Genomic DNA, 27,328 nt, shown 5'->3' with positions numbered 1-27,328 from the left:
CTCATTCGGCGCGTTGGGCGAGCGCTAATTCACTCATTGTGGATTGAACTTTGAATCAAGAAGCTGTTCTATCTTTCACGATTCACCTTTAATTGCGATTTCGAGATTGAGTTTGTTTCGATTTGCACTGACCCCGTTATTGAGGATTTGAATGGGAATTTTTTCCCATTTTTACTTGGTGCATTTTCTTTTCAGACATCCGATATCTGACGATTGATCCGATGTAATATTTTAATAATTTAACATCGTTATACGTATTAATTGGTTTCTACGCCCTCTCATTAACCTTTAATATTATTAAATTTTAATACGGTGCGGCGGTTTGATGTAGTATTTTTAGAGGGCTTTGCCTCCTTTAGGTATTTCCTGCTGAACACTAGCAGAGTGTTTCCGTGAGAAGGTATCGATTTAATTGGGGCGTCGATCTTATCCAGGGAGAGAACGACCACTTTAAAGCCACTGTATTGATTGCACCGACTATCTGGACACTTTTCACCAGAGAAATTTAACCAGTCAAAAGATACCTTCTGTTGCTTCTGTGTGTTATAAGCGTATCGTTAAATACTTCAGGAATAAATTTTCCATTGTAACTGAACAGGATAGTAATTTTGCCGTCATTTCTACGGATGTATGATCGACTTGAACGCGGTAGTTGCATTTATGTTTACTTCAGGTAGGTAGGTAGTTATCCTTCTGATTGCTACACCCAGTGCGTATGTTTTCGAATTTAGACTTACGGCCACAAGTAATATGCATTGGCCCTTCAGCCAGTAATTAGTTCACCACGGTACCACAAAGTTTAGGTGCGTGGATTTTCTTTTTGTTACAGGATCGGACTCGCGACAAGACTCAAGAGAGCTCTTTAGAAGGACCGAGTTTTATTTCAAGGTAATATTTCAAACCAATTTCGAAAAAAATTTAAGGGGCTGTAATTTTCGATCTAGTGGCCCAATCTTCAACCCAATCTTCAAACTGTTGGCAGTTATAGCATATACAGATCAAAATCTATAAGAGAATGTTTTTTCCTGGTCGATTTCAGAAAATTTGCATTTTCATCGAAAATCTACTATACTTCAAAAATGTTCGGGAAAACATTTTTTCCTATGAATTTAGCTTCGTAGATTCCAAAACGTCTCGTATTTTGTCGATTGGACCTCTGAATCAAATGGTTATTGGTAATGCACTAATCTTATCATTTTTTATCAATCCATGTTCTCGACATATCTATATAGTATATAACAACGCTCAGTGATGACTAACACGGTGCAGTCAACAGTTGATTCACCAATTGAAGTGTCGATAATTTTTGTGGACGCAAAATGGAAAATAATTTTGGATTAAACGGACCGCCTCCGTCATACTTCGAAGCTACTAGACAGACAAATGCGTCACACATACCTCCGTCATACTTCGAAGCTACCAGACAGACAAATGTGTCACACATTCACAGGAGCAGCAATATCCCGCACTCAATTAGGACAGGACTTAGTAACAACTTGTCTTCAACCCCTGGCGATAGCTGCACGGTTTCGGTAAACCATGATCTGACAACTGAATCTGTAAATGCAATACCACCACATCAACAGTACTTTAGTAAGGTAGGTTTATTACTATATTACTATAACTCGAGATGCCGATAAAAATGTTCTTTTTAAGGATACAGTTCGTAAAGTCCTTTCCTGCAAAGTTCTGTTAGTGACTATTATTTGCCTTATGTTCCTAATCCCAATCGTTTTTGTTTCCGCTATGTAGTCTGCAATATAGTTCACAGAACCCAAGGTGAAGCAGCGAGAGTTTACAAACCAGTACTTTGGTACTTAGCAAGTGATAGATGTGTGCTGATGATTGATTCATGTAAAAGTAATTGCTACTAAATGGTACCTATATAAGAACATGCCGTACTCTTGGATGACCAGATTAATTTATTTTTGAAATAAAAATTACGAATGTATGTTTTACTAATGTTTCGCAAATGTTTATTTATTTAGTAGACAATGTAAAATGATTTAGATTGATTAAGCATTGAAGTATGGAGGAGGTTTTTCAACCTAATATAGATTTACTCTATTTGAAATCACACCAATCGAACATCAACGTGGATTCCCCCAAAGATACGCTTGATTATTGACTTCCTCCTTCCATAATCTAAAATCACACGTTAAACTTGGAAATAGACTGATATGGCAGTACTTTAATTCACAATCAAATAACGTACTACAAAATAAACCTCAGAGCTAGTGTAATGATGAAGAGGGGTTGGTATTTTTAACAATCTAATTAAAGGGATGCTAATTGTTGGTCAGAACTCATTATTAAGATGCAGCAAATGTGCTATAAACTCACCTCTCGTTATAGTAGGGCCGATAATGATGATCGCCTCGGCCAACAATTTACATTGTCGTCCGGGAATGTATTGCTTTTTACTACAAAATACACAATCTACTATTCCATGACTGGACTACCTTTCCTGCCGCCAGTCACTTTACCGGTCGCGTCTGTCACATTGCTAAATGTCAATAATGACTCTTGTCATAAGTGGCATATTGACAATTAATCAAAAATTCTACATGAAAATTGAAGTTTTATATTAAAAAACAGGCGATTTCGGGTAAAATTTAGTACTCGCCAGTAAAATGACATTACTTGAATCGGAAATTAAAGTACTCGCCCCACAGGGGTTTCGTACTTCAATATTTCGTCGCCATTTTCCTGACTTTTATGTAAATACCTATTGCGATCCTTTGCAAATAACTTGTATGCACCGGAGTGTCACAGGATGATATTTTTATCGGTAGATTGAATAGGTACTTATTGATTGCGCCTGGTTGTATAATACTTGCTTAGGCTTGTATCCAATGCAATTAGTTTCTCGTGAGAGTGCAAGGTTGTCGTGGAGAAACAATTAAAAGGTAATATCTATTGAAACGATAAACATGGAAAGCAGAGAGTCCTCAAGAGATGCGCCCCCACCATATTCCATAGCTACCGTACTATGCACAGTCCAAAATTCACTTTACACGATTGGAAGTAGTAATCCCTTGGGAATTGGCCCTCCATGTTCTATAACTAGGCAGGGATTGCTTCCTGAAACGCATTCGAATGCAGTTGGTACATCTACTGAAATAGCAAAATATGCATCAGCGCAACATCAACAGTCAATAAGGGTAGGTAAGGTAAAATATTTGTAATTAAAGATATATAGAACAATTATTTACAGGTCAAATACAATCAGAAACGTGGGTACATGGTGCTTGTAGGAGTGTTTCTCTTTTTTGTCGTTATTTCTCTTGTGATTGTGTTAAGTATGATCTTCGCATGACAAAACTAAACATAGTATTAAGACAACGCTGGTTAGTTGGCCAATGTATTGATTGTGCAGATGAATTAAATGTTATTGTAATCCGATAAAGTTAATCAATCGTTAAAACATTCAGTACCTACGCAGATCTCTTTGTTTTATTCTAACACTCTCGTTCATATTAGCCCTCAATAAGTGGCAGTAACCCCCACGCCGTTTTCACGGATTGTCTAGAACCAATTCAACTTGGACGGGCGGTGCTCAGAACCAGAAGGTAGTAAAAATTGGGAAGAATATGGCTTTCAATAAACAAAAAGTCACCCCGAACCACCCAAACAAAACAGTATGCTATAGACCTTCAAACCCGGAATCAAGATTGAAAAGATCTGGGAGGAGATATTTAATCCCAAAAAAACCTGTTATGTAAATCTATGCTTTATTTATCTCAAAGGGATTGTCAATTCAAGACACTTAAAATACCAAAACCGAATCTACTAATCATCTAATGACGACAATGCACTTATCTTATCATTTTGTATCATTTGATGTTCACGACGTATCTATATAACAACGCTCAAAGATGACTGATCACTAAACACAGTGTACTAATTCGTTGATTCACCAGTTGAGGTTTCGATAATTTTTGTGGAAGCAAAATGGAAAATAAATTTGGACTAAACGAACCGCCTCCGTCATACTACGAAGCTACTGGACAGACAAATGTGTCACACACTCACAGGTGCAGCACTATCCCGTACTCAATTAGGACAGGACCGAATCAACCTAGTAACAACTTGTCTTCAACCTCAGGTGATAGCTGGACGGTTTTGGTAAACCATGATCTGACCACTGCATCTGTAAATGCAATACCACCACATCAACAGCAGTTTAGTAAGGTAGGTACACTTGAAAATTATTATAACTCGAGATGCTGATACAAATGTTCTTTTTAAGGGTCGAGTTCGTAAAGTCTCCTGCAAAGTCCTGCTAGTGACTATTATTTGTGTCATTTTCGTAACCGTAGTCGTTGTACTTTTCACTAAATCTGTAATAGAGTTCGCAGAAGTCAAGAAGAAGAACCAAGAGTTTATAAACCGGTACTTTGGTACTTAGCAGGGGGTAATCACCAGACCTAAAATTTGTAAATACTTCCCCTTCGGAGGAAGTCCTTCAGTACTTCCTCTTAACTTCCCTATACTTCCCCGTACTCCCCTTTACCCCCTCATACTTCCCAGTACTTCCTCTTACTTCCCAGTACTTCCTTGTACTTCCTCCGAACTTCCTCCAAACTTCCCTTGTACTTTCCCGAAATTTCACTGTAAGTGGAAATTGATATAGACTTTAGATTTGCTTTTTCAATGTTATACGTAGTACCTAACGGTTATAAATAACGTGTCCACGAAGATGCATAGTATGCGAAATGTGCATGGATGTGAAATGAATACTATACATGAGATGAAATACTAGATACGTGTTAATCATTATTTATTTTCACATTTACCTATTTAATATTTACCTTTGTATTTACATGAGGTTTGAAAGAATTTTTAATATGAAAGAAATTAAGACATAAATAATTGTCCTGCCAGCATTTATTGCTAAATGTTATAATAGCATCAAAGGTTTTCAAGCTATTCAAGATTTTTCAAAATTTCTGTCATGTTCAAGTCATTATAAGGTTAGGGGTTGATATTATTGAAATTTTATGTGATTCTATGTAATAGTACATTATATACTAAGGTAGAGAATAATACTAGACGTATTATTGCCTAAGCACGAAGATTACACCCTGAGGCACCCTGAGGCACTTGCTTCTCTATCGTGGTGTATTCAGGGTGTTAAATTGAGGAGGCTATCTTTGTTATTATTATACTTACAAATTCGGTTAAATTGGCAAAGTTTACGTATAGTCTTTGATGTTGATGGATATTCCGATGCGATATTTATTAAGAAAAAAATAATTCGTTTTGTAGATAATTGGAAAAATGTGAAAATCGCCATTAAAAAAAATACAAATATTTTAGTAACAAAAAGAGCTATCGAAAAAGGTTTCAGATGGAAGTTGCAAGAGTCGATCGGATAAATTCAATGGATATTCAATACAAATTTTTTTTCAAAATGGCGGTGTTGGAGATATTGATATCAACTTCGTTTTGTTTTGTTTTGTATGGACCCATATTGGATTTTTCAGTCACTCCATAGAGAAAAAATTACAAAACATTGCATTTTTGCCTCGAAGTTTACAATGTATACCTATATCTTATAGCAATAATTCCATAGCCGATTATGATTGAAACCAAATTCGATCGTTTATTGTCTCGCTCGTTGGTTTTGTATTTTTGTCTCTATCGAGTGACGTAAAAATCAAAAATGGCGTCCATTTAAAATAAGGAAGTTGATGTCAATATCTGGAAATCCGCCATTTTGCAACATTTTTTTTCTACATCCATTGAATTTATCCAATCGAATCTTGCAACTTTTATTTGAAAGTTGTTTCGATAGCTCTGTTACTAAAATAGGTATTTTAATTTTTCTAAATGCCGATTTTTCATTTTTTATCAATTATCTACGAAACGATTTATTTTTTTCAAAATCTCGCATCGGAATATCTATTAGCAAAAAAAACTATACAACTTTTCCAATTTAACCAAATCTGTAAGTATAATAATAACAAAGCAGAGCTGGGCAGTATTCGATTTTGTAAATACTTTTTAGTATTCAAATCCTTTAAAGTATTCAAACACTTTGTAACTAAATACTTTTATGGAAGCAGTATTTGTATTTGTAACTCAAATACTTTCACAAATATTTAGTATTCGAATACTTCGCATAGCATTTGAATTCTTTACCAAAAATCGACTACACCAAAATTTCTCAGGAAAACAATTTTTCTTATTAATTTTGGTGCGTAGAATCCAAAACAATTCGTACTTTTTCGATCAGACTTCTGAATCAAAAGTTATAGACTAGAAATCAATTTCGAAAGAAAATTCAAAGGGCTGTAACTTTTGAACTAGTAGCCCAATCTTCGAACTGTTTGAAATTATGGATTCTACAGGCCACATTCTAAAATTTTTTTCCCGGGTCGATCTGAGACAATTTTTTTTTCGGGGTTCAAAAAAAGGCAGTGTATAAACCTTCCTTTTTTACCAAAAATCGACTACAACCAAAATTTCTCGGGAAAATACTTTTTCTTATTAATTTTGGTGCGTAGAATCCAAAACAATTCGTACTTTTTCGATCAGACTTCTCAATAAAAAGTTATAGACTAGAAACCAATTTCGAAAGAAAATTCAAAGGGCTGTAACTTTTGAACTAGTAGTCCAATCTTCGAACTGTTTGAAATTATGGATTCTACAGGCCACATTCTATAAGAAATTTTTTTTCCCTTGTCGATCTGAGACAATTTTTTTTTCGGGGTTCAAAAAAAGGCAGAGTATATAACCCCTGGTACTTAGCAAGTGATAGATGTGTGCTGATTTATGTAAAAGTAATTGCTGCTAAATGGTATATGAGAGCATGCCATATTTTTCGATGACAACTTTAATTTATTTTTGAAATAAAATCCATTAATGATAAAAAAAACACGAATGTATGTTTTATTAATGTTTCGCAAATGTTTGGTTATTTAGTAGACAATACGAATGTAAAATGATTTACACTTTTAGCAATTAAGCATTGAAGTATGGAGCAGGTATCGATTTATTCTATTTGAAATCATACCACCCGAACATGAACGTGTATTCAACCAACGATACGATTGATATTGACTTACTCAAATGCTTGAACTTCCTTTTTCCATAATTTGAAAGCACACGTTAAACTTGGAAATATACGGATATGGCAGTACTCTAATTCACAATAAAAATACGAAAACAAAGTAAACCTCAGAAAATAAGATAGTAAGGGTAATGACGAGGAAGAGTTGGTATTTTTAACAAGGGAAGTAGCTATGCAAACCTACGAGTGAGCAAATCTATGCAGAATCGGGCATACTTGACTAGTCATCTTGTCGCATGAATTTTCGCCTGAAAGGATCGATTTTAAGAAAACGTCCATAGATGTTTCAAAATTTCCCGATATCAACACTTGCCTCGCATTTAATCAAATAGAGGTTGTGTTGATATTTTACCACCATAAAAAATCGTTGTTACAATAGAAACGAAATTTGGATGTCATGAAATTTTCTGGTCTGCTTATCACTACCTCTTCGTATGGAAATGATCGGACAATGAACTTTTTATTTATAGCGTCTGCATTCAAACTAGCTTTCCGCTTTCGCAATATGAGTTATTATTACAGCACTTAAGAGGCCAAACAAGTTCATGGTTACGCGTCGAAACTAGATAGTTTTCCCTTGCGAATCATTATTTGATTACTTGATCGAAACGCCATCCTAAATCCTGATTTATTCGCCAGAAAGGTCCACTGGTATTGTTATAATTTTAACCGATAGTTCTCAGTACGCATTTGTACGTAAGATTATTTGACCAAGAATGGAACTTATTTTACGATATTCACTTCTGAACTAAGTCCCAAAACACCCAGTTGAGCTATTTTGCAACGAATCTTCTACGTTTGCGATTAATTGCATTAATATTCCTTTTGGTAATGTTTACTTCACGAGCATAAAATGATCTTGCGTGCGCGTCTCACTAAAACGACAGGTTTCTATTATAGATTTATTATCAAAACAATATTTCAAATTCGGTTTCGTACAGGTACAGCCCTTGAGTTACATTACATCAAAGCTCAATCGCGATAGCCTTGTACCACACGCTATGCTTCTGCCGTAGGGTTATTCTACTTCCCGGCCATACACGGGGGAAAATATTTACATAATCGAAAAACTAACGAAAAATTTGATTCCCGACGGGAATGTACAATACTCCCCCGTCAGCGTCCGGAATTTTCGCCTGAAAGGATCGATTTTAAGAAAACGTCCATAGATGTTTCAAAATTTCCCGATATCAACACTTGCCTCGATAAATTGGCTTTCGAAAACTTACCCAAAAATTTGAAATATTTTCGTCCGCGCCGAACCACTTGCTCATCAAGAAATTTCTCAAAGGGAAACTTACGTTCAAGAAACCTCCATCCTCAAAGTAGTATTGACCTGGCAGACGGACATCGCAAAATAATAAATCCATTAAAAGCTGTCACAATTGTAGCATTTTTGGGAACGTAGACAGAGAAGCAAGTATAAGAGCTGTCGTTTCCGAGACCACACTAATAAACCAGCGCCGTTTAGTGAACCCTATTAACTTTAAAAGACGTTAGAGTCTATCGGAGGCAAATTAGAATTCTCCGAAGACGAATTGCTAACAGTTTTGTTTCTGTAAGTGCGTTTAAATTACTTTGGTTTAGTATTACTGGAATTTTTGTTCAAGGACCACTGTATTTTTTAAACTGTTTAGTGTTTTGTCGTGGCGAATTTTGATTGGTGGGTTCTTAAAGGCGTTTGGACTGCGTATGTGGGCTATCGATTCCATTTCATTTTTCTTGCATTGCGTTTGAAGAGCAGCTGGGTGCATCGCTAAAAATTTGAATGAAGGTATAATTGCAATAGTTTGAATTGATTATTTCTGGCGATTCACCTGGAAATCTCGATTAGATTTGGATCGAGATATGTTTTTTTCTCTCACATGGAGGCTATAAATTGAATTTCTCAGTGAATGCATACGTAAGTGGCAGCCGTTTGCTTAATCAGTGTTGTTATCTCGGGATATTTTTTAGGTTTACTCTTTACATTTCTATTTTGTCGTTTCATTGTCAATATCACTTTCTAAATCGCCCTCGTATTAATAAGAGGTAGGTTTTTGTGTTCAAAAGGGAATTTGAAGTTGGATTATTTTACGGTTCGCGTTTTGGGGTTCATCTTAATTTCATTTTAGTTTATGGGTTAATTACAACAGGACCGAGAGCATCGCAGTACGATTCTAATCATCCCAATTTCCCTTTGTGCAGTAATGTTTTTTTCGTCCTATTAAAGTATTTCGGTCCATCTTAATGCGTCGTTTGATTCAAAGGTTTTGATCCTATTATTCGTTTAGCTTGTACTCCATTTCAAAGTAAAAGAAAACACACCACATAGCGTTAGGAATGACTGCAGAGATCTCGCCTTACGGACGGATGGGAATGAAGGATCGTCTGCGTTAAATCTACGATGCAAATGCATAAATCATGAAAATAGCTACATCTCGGGGTATCTTCCCATCAGACTGTGGGCACGTATCTATTAATGAATCCACCATACAATTTTATTGAAATAAAAGGCGAACCACTGAGCCGTAGCCTAATAGGAAATCAAAGCCTCGTTACCCACATTCACACGAATATACTATTGCGAATAGAATTGCGGTTTTATAAAGCTTCTTAATTAAATTTCGATATAACATTGCAATAACGAAAGCCAATAAAAGGTTCAGTAATAGGAATTTCAATTATTTTTATAAATGAATGGAGATGGAAGCATTCCCATTAAAAAATGTGTAATTACTGAAACAGAAAATTACAAAGTGGAAAGATAATCGAGATTTTAAGTTATACCTCCCCAGCATTGAAAAAGTGTATATAGGACAACATATTATTGATCATCGCCTATTTGATGAGAAGGTGGTAATAAAAATTTATGGTCTAAACACAGAGTAAATTTATTAACCGTTAAGGCGAGAGAAAAGGAATGGCGATTGTGTTTTTTTACAATTTACTATGTGTGCTAGTCATACGTAACCCTTAGAGGCTCTGTTAGTCGCCTTAACCCAATTGAAATTGTGTTTCCTAAAACCACAGCTAAAATAAATTTCCAAAAATTTCCAAACCAGATTTGAAATATTCCAGCCCATGATAAATTACTTTGATATAAAACGTTTTCTTTATTGCCACCCTCGACCCGTTTAATTAATTTCAATTAACGCCGTTTATTGCATTTAATTAAAGCTTCTTGCCAGTCTAGATATCATACATTGTGGACACAACAATCTGAGAAAGAACAAGTTTTCAATTCATTTTTATGTAATCGATATATGAAAATAGTGGGACCGACCAAAACAATTAAAACTCATTATTTATGCACCAATTTCATCCGAAACGCATTATTCCGATGCTCAAGACGTCAATCTATACCAATATTATGAGAGCTGGTAGACATTTTTTAGTAGGTTTTACGCCACATTTACGTTTATTTTCTTTCTTTTCACATTCTTACACTTTTCTATTCTTATTCACATTTTCATTACGCGTTTGTCATTCATCAAAAGTAAGTGTCCTACTATCCGAAAAGCCATCCAAATTTTTTCATCTATTTCAACAAATCAGTTGTTTTATTCATCATCAAGACCCACTTTAATAAAAAAGAAGTTTTCGAAGCGAGTGTCTGTTTATTTCTAAGTGCTCTTGAAAATACCAAAATTTTTACGAGCAGATGTAGTGTATTATTCGAAAACTTAATTTTTCTTTATTTAATTGCCTGTCGCACGCATGCTTGCGTGGTATGTGTAATCAGGCCCTAAATGCCTTTTTTCCAGCACTGTTATTTTAATTTCATAATGTTTTTCGAAATAAATTTTTGTCTTTGTCAAATAATCGATCCCCTAAATGTCATAGTTAATGAAATTAGATTAAACACACTATTAATTATAATTAATAGTTTGTTTAATCGAACCTAAATTGCGACCCAGATAGAGTTTTCATGTTCATGTTCATGATTTTTTATTCGTGCCCAGGAATTGTGGCAGGTGATTAAAATCTGTTTAGTTAATTCAGTCAATTGTTGGGAGCACCGTGTCTTTCAAATTAATTAAATTTAAAGTCAACATTCGGCCCAAAAATTTCAGTGAAATAATCGAAAATAATTACTTTTTGGAAGTCGTCAAATTAATTTTCGCGTTTAATAGTCAAACTGCGTAACATCGTCACTTGTTTTTAAGTAACCGAAGAATCTTGTTTTGTGTAACACGTTTCTTTTTCGCTCGCCTACACAATGACCGGCTTATACACTAACCAAAATAAATTCTTTTTTGTCTTCCATTTAGGAATCAACCAACAAGCGCCTTTTCTGATTGGCAGACAGATTGCACCGGACGTTAATTATTTTTAATTTACAGATACCTAATTATTTTTAATTTGCTAATAAAATTGAGATATTTTCCAAATTATCGGTTATGAATTGAGGAGACTTCAGTGATGAAAAGATCAATAATTCTTTCCTACTTTTAACCACTTTTTATTTGAGTTAGCCTCAGAGGTAAAAGTATGGAAGGTAGGTCCTCACGTACTAACCACGAAGAGAAGTAGAAGAAAAACTAGAACCACCAAGTTCTTTATCAAGAATTGTGTACTCACTTTAGGAGATGCAAATTTGTTTACTATACTTTTACAGGACCTTTTTTTCTTACTTACGATTTTATTTCCTTCCACTTAGTCTGCTTGCGTGCGAAAACTGGTCAATTAATTATTATTTCGTCACCAGTTAGTTTATGTAGTAAATTTGTTATTATCTTAGTATAGGTTTCTTTTACGAAGTCCTTTGTTTCGTCTACGGAAGTCGTGCAGATGTTTTCCGTGTTTAAGTTACCTTTTTCTGACCCCGTGTCTACCGTAAGGGATTTATTGTATTGGAGTCGTTTGCTCTTTCTTCTAATGTCCGTGGTGGCTCCATTGAAACGTTTTTACGGATCGGTACCTGCTTATTATGAACAATACGAGGTATGCTACATTATTACGCAGCATGTTTGTCATTACGTATGCTTTTTAGGGACCCAAGTTTAACTTCTTTTACACCTTCCCTCGCCTTTCTCTTACAAGTTTCTATTAAGTTCTCATTGGTCTTTCTTTTGGATTACCTTTTACGTTTATATACCTGAATATTACCCACACAGTACGTGGATTAATCTACCATTTTATTTGGACACGTCAGATGAGTTTCTACATTACCGGCTGGGAAAATTCTACTTCAATTTTAACAACTTTTATTACCTGTGACCTACTGACACACAAAGTTTGTTGACCTACAATTCGATAATTGTTCCTGAATTGTAATTAAATTGTAAATTGTAAAACTTGGCTAGCTCCTTGGTAGGTAAGCCTCTTTCGAGTCGTACGGTAGGGGACTCGTACCGCATGCACCGAAAATATTTCCCCGTTCCTGTTTTCTGAAAATGACTATTTCTTCTGTTTTATGTAACAGAAATCAAAACCAACTAATGATCGGCATCGGTTTATACAATCATTATCATAAGTTCGCTAACCTCAGGACGGTTTCGTTCATCGTTGGTTAGTAACGCTCTATAAACCTATGTTTCTATTGGCTATTTCTTAATGATTTTTGATAGTGAACTAATGATAATGATTGTATAAACCCACCATAAGCATTAAATATAAGTTGAGTTCCTATGTCTCACGATAGAGCGCAAAATATTATAGTTTCTAGAATAGATCTATGGTTTCGAGACAACAGTTTATGAGGCCATTATCGTTACTAGCAATGAATATGCATTCTGTTTATTAAATACCATGCCACATAAATATTAATTTATGTTAATTACTGATAAATCTTAGGCATATGAAGTGTAAATTGATCTAAAATTCTGATCGTATGGCGAAATGATTTGTTGGGGAGCGTATGCAAGAACCGCTTACTTTGTAAAAGTTGGTCTTTTTTCTTAAGTGAGTTAAAGTGGCAACACAAAGACGAACATTTGCTTTGAGCGGATATTAACAAGAAATTGTAAATAAATAATGAATTCCCCAGGCGGCGTTAAAAGGAGCATTTCTACTTATGTAATGATAGAAAATTTATGTCACGACGTTAAAACCTTTTCACAGGCGAGGTAAACCCTAAACGGGGTAGCGACAAAAGATCCCCACTGGAACCCATTTCATCGTATTTATGTATACTCTAAATTAACTTGTAGGTAATGTTAGCCATTGATGCGGTTTTTCATGCTCAGTTTATTTTAGTAATTGCTTCATACCAAAATTAATTACGCAAAGTTGTTTTGGTCTACGTTGTTTAATTATAAAACTGCTTCTGTAATGAATAGGCATGAGCCGTTGCTTAGTGACCAATATTATCTAATTTAGCTGTACATATGTTTGCGGTATTTTATTTGGACATGAAGATTATCCAATTGTTTATGTAATCAAATTACCTACCTACCTTAAATTTGACAAAAAAATGTTGCCTTCACAACAAGCGATTGACATTGACTATAGTTACTTGAGAATCTCTCATAGTATTTACCGTACTGTATTTTTGTGCAAATTCGGTAAATAAATCATCTTTGAAAAACCACTTCACTCTTGTGAGGATCCTTTAAATTCAGCTTTTTTTTAAAATTAGCCTCAAAGGAAAATGGAGATAAATGGTCTTCACCATAGTTTAATCTCACACTAAACTGCCACCAATCATCGCGCACCATTTACTTAATTTAACCAGTCATTTGTCATCTTAACATAGCTATGTGCCGCTTGTCGATTTAAACGATTTTACTTTATATCGTAGCTTTATACAATTAAACAGTAGGTACCTAAGTAGTCGAATACTAAAACATATTCTCAATCTTTTCGCTGGGTTGCCATAAACATTCAGTTAATATGTCATGATATATGATAGAAAATAAACTCCTCAGAAACTGATTCTTATTAGAAAATACAAATTTTCCAGTATAATAAAAAATGAAAAACACCGAAAATATAAATCAAGAATAAATTACTTATGTAATAATTGTTCGAACAAAACCTAATTATAAGCTAATTTTAGCGTAATTACAGCGAATTGTGATGAAAAACGATTCAATTACGCAATACATCAGTTTGAACGTAAATAAGGTAGCTAAATTTGTTCAAAAAATGCAAACATGTAATTGTTTACTTTTGCAGATCGGATGAACACACAATAAAATGTGTCCATTACTTGTCTGTTGAGCAAAAAGAGGAAGTACTTCTGCGTTGAAAAAATTGCATGTAGGTATTGTAAGTACCAGGGCGAAAGGTCTCAATTTCAAGTTCAAATACCAGCGCAGCGGTTAAAATTTGAATCTACCTAAAAATCTATTTTCCGATTACGGGGTTGATATGCAGTCAATTTTCGGCAGTGAGAATTGGATACTTAGGTTAAATTTTCCATCCACCTCCACAGTCTCACGCATACCTTTGGAATTTTTGATATACTGGGCGAATCTCTAACATGCAATAAATTCCGTGAGTTAAACTAAGATTCATTTAAACTCGTAAAATTCATTGTTAAAGTACGTCGCCAATGGCAAAGCCCATTATACACTACTAAAAGTACGCTCCTTAAGTTTTCGTGCTTAATGTTGTTGATTCTATTACCATGGTTACGACCTACGCCAATCTTGAGAAACATTTTTCTCTCATTGTGAAATATTAAGAAAAGACGTATTCGGAAAAAATATGTTTCAGTGATATAAAAAATCTTGAAAATAACACGATGTTTTATAGTTTAAAGGGCTCTCATCTAGATATATTAATAGCTATAGACTGTGCTCTTTTTGATGTAATAAAATTTTACGCAGGCTGTTCCGAATCCTAATTTTTTATTCTATCCTTAAAAAATATAACAAGTTACAAATGTGTGCCAAACTTCAAATCTTTTTCGGTGAACACTACTTTTTGTAGCCCCACTTCTGGGCGGCAATCTTGTAATGATCTCCATTACAAAGAGTTGATGATTTTCTTAGGTTTGTGGTTTTGATGTATACAATTTTGACTATGGTAATCACTGCAGCCTTTAAATACAGGCCACCTCCGATTAAAAATAGCAATTTCACTCGCGAATTGTTCAGTTTATCGCAATTTGTCTTTACGTGCCGACTATCAGGCAGCAAATTCATAAGATTTACAAGATAATAATATTATAATGATATGTCGGCTTTGTAGCTCAGTGGTAGAGCGTTGGGCTACAAAACCGGAGGTCGGGTGGGCTGCGATAGGAATTTTTCATCTGTGGCAGATGGGAATTTCCTTAGATCAGTTTCGAACATTCTGCCGGCTACTCCGAATTAGATTTTCCTGCAGTTTTCCTAATTTGTAAGGTAAATATCGGAGTAGTATAGTCACTCTGTAAAATTGGGCGTAAGCCTGTTGGGGGGCCTAGAACAAGAGGGACAATAAATACATAAACTCTTGAGGGTTTTCAAACATCATTTACATTCGTATGATTTTTTAGTTTCTTCTGATTTTCAAGTTTTCTATTCGCCCCAATCTTCAGATTCTTTAAATCCTTTAATTCCATAAGGTATCTCGGATTTTTTAGTCTTCTTTAAACGTTTGTAATTTTTCAGATTCTTGGAATTCTTTGGATTCTTCTTCCGATTCTTCACATCCATAAAATTCTTCAGTTAGGTACATTGTTATTCTACATACCAGGTACAACTCTAGTTTGACTGTAGCAGTTTTATAATGACGCGTTTATAGCTAACCAGTTTTGTTTCCAATCGGACGAAGCGCAGACTTGACTCAAAAGAAAAAAAACCTGTTCCAAAGGGAGGAGAATTTAGTCGCATTGTTTTATTGATGTAAGCGGTAACAGTAGCTGGCCTATCATTTCGGAAATCACGAAACAAAATTCCCGCACCTCTTCAACTGAATACAAACCCTTCTTTCATTGGAGGATAAAAATAGAACATTGAATATTAATATGAATTTTTATATATACAACGCTTGTTTCATACAATGTAGAGTAAAAAGCAGTTACATTATATTGAAAGAAATGTAGCCCGTTACATTACTGAGGTATACGATCTACTCAAACTTCTTCCAAAATAATCCAAGGCCTTCATTATAAACAAAACTTGAGCCTTTTGTAAACAAATAACAAGCGAAATCAATACAGCAAACAATACGCTGCAGGTTGAAGGATTTATAGTGGATTACCTATTATAATAAATTGTTTATTTTTTTTTTTTTATTTTTTTTTTTTTATTTTTACGCTGCACTTTTGGGCGACCATTAATAAATGGAAAGTTTTCATGTTATGAAAAAAATCTAAAAACATAAAACTATGAAGAGTGGTATATATATTAGTATACATAATGCTTTCCATTAAAAAAGTGACCCTTTTAGTTCTGTAGAGGTACGCCATTGTAAATCTTGTTTACACATGTAAATTTTAAAAAAATTTTTTAATGATTTTTGATACATCACTAACAAAACAATGATCAACGCAAATTATATAACTAAATGTAAAGCTAAACTATTTTCCTTAATTTCAATTTTTCTGTTAAATTTTGTTACGTAATATAATAATTTTGTCGCGTTTCGATATCGAAAAAGCTGTGCACGTTAATAATACAATAATAAAACAATAATAAAAAATGTTGATTGCTGCCCCCCTTGACTTTGCAGACGTACCCCACTGACTACAATTTTAAAGTATGTACATTAGTAGCAAAATTTTTATAATTTTTAAACTTCTTTTAAAAAAATTTATATGCCGTGTTCCAGAAAATATTTTCAGCCTATGTGCGAGGAAGTAGGTATTGGGAAGATCTAATAAGCTCTAACGTTCCTGATTAATACGGTTTCCTTAGAAATCTAAATGTTTTAAAATAGTGTTGTGTAAACTACGTCATGTAGACGTTATTTTGGCTTCAGCACATTTTAACCTTTAACGAATAAACACAAAGTGTGATTGTTTCGTTTGAATTTCTATATCAGTGTTTGTTTTTCCTTTTAGAATGTAGGTGTAATCTTTTTCTGTTTAAATTTTATCGCTTGCCTGCGTGGTTTGTGTTAAAACAAGATCTGAATGCTTTTTTCTCTTCCAAAATTGTTGTTCTCTTTTTTGCGGAATAAATTTTTTTGTTTGTCAATTAATTGTGTTTAATGGAACCTAAAGTGCGACCAAGATAGAGTTTTCATGTCAGATTTTTTTATTTGTGCCCCAGAATTATGTCAGGTATTTACAAATTAAATTTCTTTATTTAATTTTTTGGAATTGTTGGGAGCTGATGGAGGTCACAGTGTCCTTTAAATTAATAAAACTGAAAGTCAACATTGGGATTTTTCTTATTTTGAGCTGCTGGACAGTTGTTTTGTGGGTGGATTAGTGACCTTTGAATTTATTGAACAAATAGTTGATAGGTACGTGTAATAGTCTATTTTATAGTAAATACTTATCACAAATTCTTCATTAGAGATGAGGAATACCTACTGTATATTTTGGCACAAATCCGGCACAGAACAATGCAGTATCTTGCATATCACATTTCTTGCCTTTCAAACACGCAAATTTCCTTAAAGAAGAATGGCTCAGTTTTAATACAAGAAATGCTTTTTATTTCATAGTTCTGCTTGAACATGATTTACTAAAAATGCTCAGGCGCATCCGTTTTGGGGGTTCAGGGGGGATCGTTTCATCGATTAATATATCAAAAATATTTGGAAACAGATTCCTTTTCTTTTGAGCTTAGACAATCCAAGAAACAGGAGTATGCATTTTTTTAATGACCGCATGTAATCCTCCCTTCCCAATTATTTTGCATGAGAGAAAAAGGTATGAAAGCATTCTCTTACAAATGTATACAGGGTGGGTTTTTATTTCAGTTTCACTATGGGGATCTCGTAAACCGTAAGAGAGCAGAGTCGCTGAAATAGGCAAAATCATACAGAATTTTATGCTGATATATGTTCCCATTCAAAGCTACAAGAAACTATGGAAGGTAAAATTAATGAGCAAAAAATGCTGCATAACTTTGCCAATTTAAGGGACTTTGCATCTCTTGCGGTTTACGAGACCCTACAGTAAAAATGAAAAAAAACTCGCCCTGTATATTGCTGTGTCCAATGGTATGCGGTCACTATACCACTCACAAAACACCTGTCCAGCTAACACAAAGCAAAGCAAAATTGGAGCTTAGAATTTCATCATCTTTCCTCGTACACATCCGGCATCTACTAAAAAAAATCCTAACTTTTCATTTTGAGAGACTCGGTGGTCTCGATCTACTTGAGAAAATTCTAAAGAATTTTGATTTAACACCTCAAATAAATCTTGGGCGCGAATAAAAAATCTGATATGAAGGAAAGGATTCGAATAAACACACAATTAATTGATTGACAATGACAACTATTTATTTCGTAACACACGAAACAATTAAAACAAAATCCCTGCAAGAAAGAAAAGCTTACAAAGAATGTTTGAATACCCCGCACTGAAACGGTCGATAATAAAACATAAAAAACCTTAAATTACTTAATTTTTTTTCTCACTCGCTGTCGACTTCAGGCCACTATATTTCTTCTTTTAAATCAAAGATTCGCACTGGCTTGATAACAAAGTGAAACATTTTCGGTGGCTGCTCTAGAAACTTGACAATAACTTTAATTTTGATTTAAGATTGCTTAACTTCTTCTGTACTCTTTAATCCGAAACCGACGAATTGCATCTTCAGCAAAACAACTAAGGCAGATCAGGCAATCAGAATTACACTTGATAAAGCCAGTTTCGAAAGAACGCGTCCCCACTTACGCCGAAATAACGCGAATTTCTTCGAAACACCTTATCTCTTCTAACAGCGATATTAACATGCGCGTTAATTAAATTTCGCCCGATAAAAACTCCTTATCGCATACAACCAGATAAAACCTTTTATAAACTTAACCAGATGTGCCCAACATTTTAACACGCAGTTCCACGCTTTACACTGAATGGAATTTTTATGGGTATGTTCTTTCCAAATCTGTAAGAAATTGTCACCTAACTACCCTAAGATTCTTATTTTAACGGAGGTTGACACCTGGGACATCAAAATACCCAAATCGTACTTAGTTACTGAAAATTAAAAGAAAAAAGAGTTGAAACTCTTAACGTTAAATGAACTTGTATGCAAATCCTGTGCGATAATTCTTTTCTTGTGTTTATAAAGGACTGTACAAAGAAAATTTTAATGTTTGTCGACATAGTCCCCAAAACGAAGCATATCTGACCATTCTTTATTCAGAGTGTCTATAGTCATTTCTATCTCTGTTGGTTTTACAATACTCTTATTTCCTGTCATTTGCATAATTTAAAGCAAACAAAATAAGATAAGTGTCGTCTACATAATTTGTTCACAAATTTTGAAATGATTAATGTTACATGGGACGTTGGTTGCCTACTAGTTATTAGTTTACATTGACTATTCCGTGGGTTTTCTGAATAGCCCACTGAGCCCTTATTTAGGTAGCTAGTCCAGTCCGCCACCAATTGGTGACAAACTGATTATGCCACATTTCAGCACAAACATAGTCTAATGATTTGTGCCACAGATGCTTTGAATCATGATGACACCTAGCTAGTATACATTGTTATAATCCGGTTCACTACTCAGAAAGTATTGCGGATATAGGTGGCATTAATTTTTATAGGAGTATTTTGAACGATTATCCGCATTAGAGTTATCAGAGATGATAAAAGTAGAGGAGTTCTTTGCCCCCTTTCTAGCATGGCATTAAGGTTTAAGTCCTAACTAGTACACATAAAGTTCTTCCACGCTATGATTTTTTCATCTAAACTCTTTTTTGTGGAATCATTGACTAGCTAAATTGATGTTCGCATGTTTTTCATCAAAAGTCAACAATTGAGGTTATCATCAAAGTCACTCATCGAAAATGGGAGCAAACTGTTATCTTTGTTCCTTGTATGTTTAGCGTGTTAAAGTGAAAAGCAAAGTTGTAAAGTCACAATGGACGATTTGTCAACTGTAAGAGTGGTGCGTGTTTATAAATACCACCCTTAATCAAGCCTAATCACGAAAAAAGCATTGGGCAGCACACTATTACAAGTGTACCTCTGCAGACCCATTAACAGTTTATTTGTACCACGATCCCGGTCACGAACCTGCCGTTTCCTCTGTTAGCTCACCCCAGCCAAGAGATCTTACCAACATCCGCAGAACGTGTTGTAAATGCTGATAAATAAAAGTCATGAAAGTGTGACAAGTTTAATGAATCCAACTAAAAGCATATTCGCGGCAATTAACCCACTAAATTCGTCTTTTAGCGGTCGAACGCTCTATAAAATCCCTTAAGCGATCCCAATTTTCCCGTTTGTAGACGTCCAGTTTCTCCTTGCTAATCGAGGACGTTAAGCAACAGGCGGAGTACGTCGGCAGCACCTTAGGAAAAATCGTCCTCCCATGAGCGGACGCCTTACGCACATCGCTTTCGCACGGATTGTTGATGTAGGTCCAGGAGCTGCCGCCGTGTTGGTAATTTTCTTTAATTTTGCACGTATCCGCGGTAGCGGTAGCTGTTGTCGGACGCGCTTTTCCTGGCGCGTTGGCCGCCGATTTTCCACCAGTTGCTAACCGGCCGGTATCGCAAAAGGTTGCCGCTTTATATACAAAGTCGGTCGTATCGCTCGCGTTCGCGTAGTGAAATTTTTCTAGTAATTTTCTTCTGTCCTGATCGCTCACATTTTGAAATGATCCAAGGTAGGCCAACCTAAAAAAAGTTACCAATTAGTTCTCTAATCTTTTTTGAGGGCTTTAATTACTTTAATTATTTCCGGATATGCAAATAGAAAACCAACCCCGTGCGCCTTGTCGTAAACGCATATTTACGTTATACTCGCAAATGGAACCGAATTAGATTTAATTTTGTCGTAAATCATTTCGGTAGCTGCAGATGCGGCTACTAACTTTTAGTGTTACGGTTTGTATTTAATTTAAGCCCTTCCTCTACATACCAGTGCCATTCATTTCAATTCTATTTTAACGCAAATATCAAGCAACAATACAAGGCCGGACGAAATACTGGACAATAAAAAATAATTCAATTTATTTAAAACACATTGAGCAATAAAAAAAAGTCTAATTTTAAAACATTCTCAGACACTGTAAATTGAGGGACACTTTCCATGATCTACACCTTCGATTAGAGCCCAAAATATCGTTCTAAATTATGCACACTACGTTTCACAATTATTGTAAGGTTCAATAATGAAAAGGGAATTAATCACCTCTATTTGTCTAGGCCTTAATGACAAAAAAAATGAGCAGGTTTCATTCACTTTAAAAATTGGCAAAATGCTCATGACCTCCAGGCTTTCGATACATAGGCATTTTTCATTATCCATGGTGATATGAATATTCACTATCCACGAAATCTTATGTCAAGGTACCTCTAAATTAACACTGTAAGATACTTACTTGCAAAGTACACGTTATGTAACAAATCAATAGACATGTACTTTACCCGTGTATTTCAATTTTAACTTTCCATGATTTACCTTCTGTCTGGAATGTCTCATAATGTATTAATATTTGATATGTTACGTGAATTTCAAACTGTAAACACAGCTACAAGGTAAACGCAATTGTGCAACAGTAGCAAAGCAGATATGCAAATCTGGTCCCAATTGCATATCTCAATACCGTAACTGTAAAGATGAATTTCATTGTGTGGTATTGTTATGCATCAACAGGTATGTTTTTGTCGAGGGGCTGACCACTGCGCAAAATTGTGTACACCACATTTGCCATTTTCCACATTCGCTCAACATTTGCTACATTTGCCAGACATTTGCTACATTCGCTATAAATTTACCAGAAATTTGTTACATTTGCTCATCATTGAGGTACTACATACATATATATGTACAAGCATTTGCGCGGGTCATTTGGTAATTGAAATATGATATCACTTAAGTGATAAACAACAATTGAATATTTTCTAGAAGACTCATAGAGGTTAAAATGTGGTCAAGAAAGTGGAAATATGATGCTGATGCATATTTTTATATACCTATGTGGTCTATGGTCCCGAACTTATAAATTAAGATGGACTGCTGATCAAACAGTTGCATAGAGGACAGAGGTAGAAATGGCCCTAGCATGGGCGCCGCCATGATGTGCACGTTTTAGTTATTTTCTAGGGAATTTTTCCTAGTGCTCAAGTTTGGAGACTATTGCAGCCTTGGAAAATGACGTGTCACAGTAATTTATTTAGAAAACGACAATTTCCGAAGAAAATTCAAAGGGCTGTAACTTTTGAAGTAGTACCCCAATCTTGGAACTGTTTCAAATTATGGATTCTACAGGCCACATTCTATAAGAAAATTTTTTTTCCGGGTCGATATAAGACATTTTTTTTTCGGGGCTCTAAAAAAGGCAGTGTATAACCTTCCTTTTTTACCAAAAATCGACTACACCAAAATTTCTCGTTTTGGTGCTTAGACCGTTTACATGGCGTTTATACATATCCTCTTTTAAATTGAACATAAAACCAAAACTTCATCCTCTTTGAATACAAAAAATGATCAAAGTCCTCGTGTGAGATCGAAGGGACTTCAGCGTATTTTTGTGTGGCAGATCAGTATTCTATTAGCCACTTTTTTTCCGGGTCGATCTGAGACATTTTTTTTTCGAGCCCCAAAAAAAAGGCAGTGTATAACCTTCCTTTTTTTACCAAAAATCGACTACACCAAAATTTCCCGGGAAACACTTTTTCTTATTAATTTTGGTGCGTACAATCCAAAACAATTCGTACTTTTTCGATCAGACTTCTCAATCAAAAGTTATAGACTAGAAACTAATTTCGAAAGAAAATTCAAAGGGCTGTAACTTTTGAACTAGTTCCGAAATTTGCAAAGAAGTAGCTACACAAATTTTGATTTAAACAGTTGACCCAATTCTTGGACACGAGAAGAAAAATCTGACATGAAAACTCTATCCGGGTTGCACAAAGGATTCTAATAAACATATAATTTGACATTGATTGACAATGATAAAAATTTATTCCGAAACATTATGAAGTAAAAATCCCGTAAGAAAGGAAAGCTTACAAAGTTTGTTTGGACATTCGACAAATTAAATAATAAACTCTTTAAATTTCTTACAGTTTTTTCCTCTTTTAATAATCCTAAAACTACACTCACAAACGCTGACAGCTTCTGAACTTCGCTTTTCCTTAACACACAATACGTGATGAATAAATGACATTACTTTGGAAAATGAAATGAGGAATTGTTGGTGGTAACAGAACAGAACAGAAGGCTACACCTGCTTGCTTTTTTAACTTGACAAACTTTTTATAAACCGACAAACCGCTTTAATTAACTTGCTTCTGCACAAAATTATTATAATAAAAATAAAGTACGTCCTCAACTAATCAAACCGTGTGGACAAACCGAATAAAGTAAATAGCGCATAAACGTCTTCCAACCGTCGCGAACCAGCAAGTCTCGTTTTCCCGTAAATTAGTATTTAATACAACGCCACTTCCACAATAAAATAATCTCCTTTCTCAGGATCTTTGAAAAACATCACGATACATAATTAAACTTAATAACGGTAGTTTCGACAGAACGCCGAAAATAACGCACACATCATAAACATCAGCGAATAACTGCGATAAGAACCGGTGCGTTAATTCAATCTGGCCCGTTAACAAAACCTCTTATCGCAAACGACCGAATCTGCGTTCATTTTAACATTCAATTTCTCGTTTTACAATTAAATAAACAAATCTAAATAAACAATTTACAAAGCGATAGATTTTAAACAAAAAAATAATACGCAATTAAAAACAATTCTAAAAGGAAAAATAACACCGAGACGTATTCAAATGACACGAAATAACAAAATATCCTCTCCCAGATTTACTTAATAAAATGAAATATTCCCATATATAGGGCGTCCTATCATTATTTTTGGTGCTTAGACCGTTTACATGGCGTTTATACATTTCCTCTTTTAAATTGAACATAAAACCAAAACTTCATCCTCTTTGAATACAAAAAATTATCAAAGTCCTCGTGTGAGATCGAAGGCACTTCAGCGCATTTTTGTATGGCAGATCAGTATTCTATTAGCCACTTTTGACTCAACCATCAATAACAGATCTTGTCGAAGGCTACTACATTCACTTTGTCGGTACCCGCTCCCCACTTTCCGCGTGCACCCACAATTGGCGTTTAAAGTTTTGACTCCACCATCAGTAAAATCTTGTCGGGGGCTACCATATTCCCTTTGTCGGCATCCACTTCCGATGTCCCGTTCCCTTCCAATGCGCGTTTGAAGATTTGGCTCCAACATCAGGAAGATCGTGTCGGGGGTTACCGCATTCCCTTTGACGTCACCCACTTCCGACGTCCCGTTCATCCGCAATTCGCGTTTGAAGGTTTGACTCCACCATCAGGAAGATCGTGTCGGGGGCTACCACATTCCCTTTGACGGTACTCACTTCCGACGTCCCGTTTACCCCAAATTCGCGTTTGAAGTTTTCACTCCACCATCAGTTAGATCTTGTCGGAGGTTACCGCATTTCCTTTTTCGGTGCATACTTATATTACATCCACATTTTGGTGGATTTCGCTAAAAACCTTCCACAAGATAGTACTTAATTTTTGGGGCACTTCTCATTACTTAAGCATCTATTGGCGACACGAGAAAGAGAGATGTGTACTTCAACTTTGTCTTATATAGGATCTTCAACTGCTTCTTCTTTTTCAATACCTTTATCTTCGACTTCTTGTTTATAATTCTCAACATGTGTGTACACTTTCTTCGTAGCTTGACCATCGGTTCATGCTCATTATCAGCAAACATAATTTCATTCCGTTTTTCTTGACTCGTATCTTCTATCGACCTTACTAGTTTTATGTCTTCTTTCCGTTTTGGCTTTAGTTTAATCAGAGTTCCTCAGTGTTTAGATCGGCTTCCATCGCTACCTCGGTCTCTTTTTTCATTGTGCTCTCATTTCGTTCTCCAGATCCATTTTACGTCGTCATCTATTGTTTTCTCCTCTACATCATTTTGTTTCTTCTTCTACACCATTCGTTTCTTTTACCTGTTCGTACCCTTCTTTTACCTTATCGAGTTCATTTTTGCTAGCTTCTAATGTACTATCTTTATTATTAGTCTCTTGCACTTCTTTCTTATCTCCCATGTCGGTCTCCTTCGCCTTTTCTGTTCCACACCCCTCTGGCATCCACGTGTTCCTCCTTTGATTTTCGTCCGTTTTCAGTTCAGCTCATCCATTATTTCTATTAATCTCTTCTACCGTCGTCTCTGAGATCGTCATCTTCATTAATTCTTGCTTTCTTGAACGACGTTTCTCCTCTTTTAAAATCCCTTCCTGTTAAAACCCTACCTATAATTAACACTACCCACCCCTGTAATTAATCCTTATCAGTGAATGTCTGGGTACCAACGATAATTTAACCGTACGACAAAAACTACCGCGATTTGAATTTAAATTAAAAAAAAATTACCTAAATTTAAATAAAAATTATTCATAATTAAATAAAAAATTAGAACAAAATTTCTATAAGAAAGAAAAACTTACAAAGCTCGTTTGAAGATATTACTCCGCACGCAGGCGTTTGAATAATGAAATAAAAAATCTTAAAATTACTTACACTTAATACAGTGACAGGGCGTTCCGTAATATTTTTTTGTGCTTAGCCCGAAAGAACGACTGCAGAGGGAAAATATTTCACGGGCGAACATGTCAATAGCAAATACTTCGGGAAGAGACATACCAAGGGAGTTTATCCCAAATAGAATAATCGAGGGGTTAAGGATTTCATTCAACCGAAATCTGTGAATTGTTTCTAGGAATCGCGTTTATAGTGCGGTGCATTACCGAAATTCAGTCTATAAAATCCACAAAATGAAAAGATTTAACAACCACTTCTCGAAAGTAACTGTCATGGTGGTTTTTCGGGAAAAAATAATCGATTCCTCTTGTGTGTGGGGGTATTCCGGACGTCGTTGGTGCTAGATTCTTCCCAAAAACGTCCATCTCTTACAACTCTTGTCGAAAGAATGTCTTCCAGAATGGCCATACCTAGAAAATGATCATAAAAATAGGAGAGGGGGGGGGTGTTCTTTTCAACGAGCCCAAGATATAAATTTAATAGTGCAAACGGAAATCTCATGAAGGGTTCCTGCATGTATAATTGTATTGATTAAAAATTTTAGTGATTATTATCCTCAATAATTAATTCAATTATTCTCCAAAATTTTAGTGTTTCGGAGGATTTTCATGTAAACTTTTTTCTTCTAATTCACTTTCGCTAAATTACTCTTTGTTAGTTGTGATTTGGAAAATCTATATTATATATATTAAACCGAGGACGAAGTATTTATTTATTTATATGCCTTTATTTACAAGTAATGAGTGTATGTAGTTTATGTAAATCGATATCCAACTAAGGTCAAAGCTGATTGATTTCCTTCCCGTTTATGTGAGACCTATTGTATTATGGCTTAGGTTCCTTAGGGTACACGAAAAGACTGGACAGCAAAGGGCACCATCTCCTAAAATGGGCTAAGAGTGTGTTTCATTTTATACAAGAAGTTGCAAATAATTTTGGATTGAATTAGATTTTAAGCGAACAAGTCGCTCCATCCCTTATTTTTGCAAAATGAAAATTTTGTTTTTCAGAATCCCTGGCTGCTTAGGGACTGAGGATACGAGTACGACTCCAGCCCAAAGTTTTTGTAATAATCAAGAGGATAATTAGGGATGAATAATAGTTCGCAAATGTCCTCCTCTCACAACTAATTCTTGGTGGATGAACTTTTCCCTTGACTCGTTGCAACACTATAAAGAAAGACGGTGGTCTTCATTTGCGAAAGGGCACAAAAAAAGCAAGACACTCGTATTTTAGAGCGCAGAACGGAATAGGGGATGCCCAAAGACATTTTATAGAAACAAGGTTATCGCGTAACCAACCTATAGGGCTTATGTAGTTACAATGTAAATGCTACTATCGGTAATTTAAACACGACCCTTTGAATAGAATATACATATGCCTACCTGCTGACCTACCAATACGAGAAATCAATATGCACGCGTTTCAAGCAAACATATCTATCGACTTAAAGTCATACACTATAAATACTTACAGTAAGAAAACCACGTCGCTAATGACGATATCGTTTTAACAATAAGAAAAATTTGTACAGTACCTACTTACAATGGAGATGAATGTCCAAAGAAAGGCATTTAGGCTTCTTTTTCACGGAATAATTTTGTCACTGTCACTAATTGATTTTTGAAGGGTAGGGGTTAGAT

The 27,328-nt window shown here is 35.1% G+C and overlaps 2 protein-coding genes and 1 long non-coding RNA gene across 4 annotated transcripts; 2 read left to right on the top strand and 1 right to left on the bottom strand.

Moving 5' to 3' along the window:
* Positions 1-1,261: 1,261 nt before the first annotated feature.
* LOC116174882 lies at positions 1,262-3,342 on the top strand. The gene is made up of 3 exons (XR_004146190.1): positions 1,262-1,598; positions 1,657-3,164; positions 3,218-3,342. It is a non-coding gene; the product is annotated as an uncharacterized LOC116174882 (long non-coding RNA).
* Positions 3,343-3,556: 214 nt separating this feature from the next.
* LOC116174747 lies at positions 3,557-5,061 on the top strand. The gene is made up of 2 exons (XM_031492722.1): positions 3,557-4,194; positions 4,253-5,061. The coding sequence occupies exons 1-2, from the start codon at positions 3,955-3,957 to the stop codon at positions 4,409-4,411; spliced, it is 399 nt and encodes a 132-aa protein (XP_031348582.1). The 5' UTR covers positions 3,557-3,954; the 3' UTR covers positions 4,412-5,061.
* A 15,182-nt stretch (positions 5,062-20,243) lies between these two features.
* LOC116174696 lies at positions 20,244-27,314 on the bottom strand. Of its 2 annotated transcripts, none has more exons than XR_004146146.1 (2): positions 27,223-27,314; positions 20,244-20,746 (listed from the first exon to the last, which is right to left on the bottom strand). XR_004146146.1 is itself a non-coding variant. In XM_031492655.1 (2 exons), exons 1-2 carry the CDS (start codon positions 27,257-27,259, stop codon positions 20,287-20,289), a joined length of 489 nt encoding a protein of 162 aa, XP_031348515.1. In that variant the 5' UTR covers positions 27,260-27,314; the 3' UTR covers positions 20,247-20,286. The 2 variants fall into 2 exon arrangements, 1 of the variants encoding a protein (XP_031348515.1); XM_031492655.1 differs by having other exon boundaries at positions 20,247-20,746; positions 27,231-27,314.
* Between the last annotated feature and the right edge of the window lie 14 nt (positions 27,315-27,328).

The sequence above is a fragment of the Photinus pyralis genome, unplaced genomic scaffold (assembly GCF_008802855.1).
Source record: "Photinus pyralis isolate 1611_PpyrPB1 unplaced genomic scaffold, Ppyr1.3 Ppyr1.4_LG6, whole genome shotgun sequence".
NCBI classification, from domain to species: domain Eukaryota; kingdom Metazoa; phylum Arthropoda; class Insecta; order Coleoptera; family Lampyridae; genus Photinus; species Photinus pyralis.
Note: the sequence above shows the minus strand (reverse complement) of the source record. Positions and strands in the feature narration are given on the sequence as shown.

Excerpts from the sequence above, each read along its gene's own strand:
- LOC116174747 (XM_031492722.1), top strand. The coding sequence starts at position 3,955 with ATGGAAAATAAATTTGGACTAAACGAACCGCCTCCGTCATACTACGAA. Across the intron at positions 4,195-4,252 it reads ATCAACAGCAGTTTAGTAAG|GGTCGAGTTCGTAAAGTCTC; the intron begins GTAGGTACACTT and ends GTTCTTTTTAAG.
- LOC116174696 (XM_031492655.1), bottom strand. The coding sequence starts at position 27,259 with ATGCCTTTCTTTGGACATTCATCTCCATT. Across the intron at positions 20,747-27,230 it reads TTTGGACATTCATCTCCATT|GTTGGCCTACCTTGGATCAT; the intron begins GTAAGTAGGTAC and ends AACTTTTTTTAG.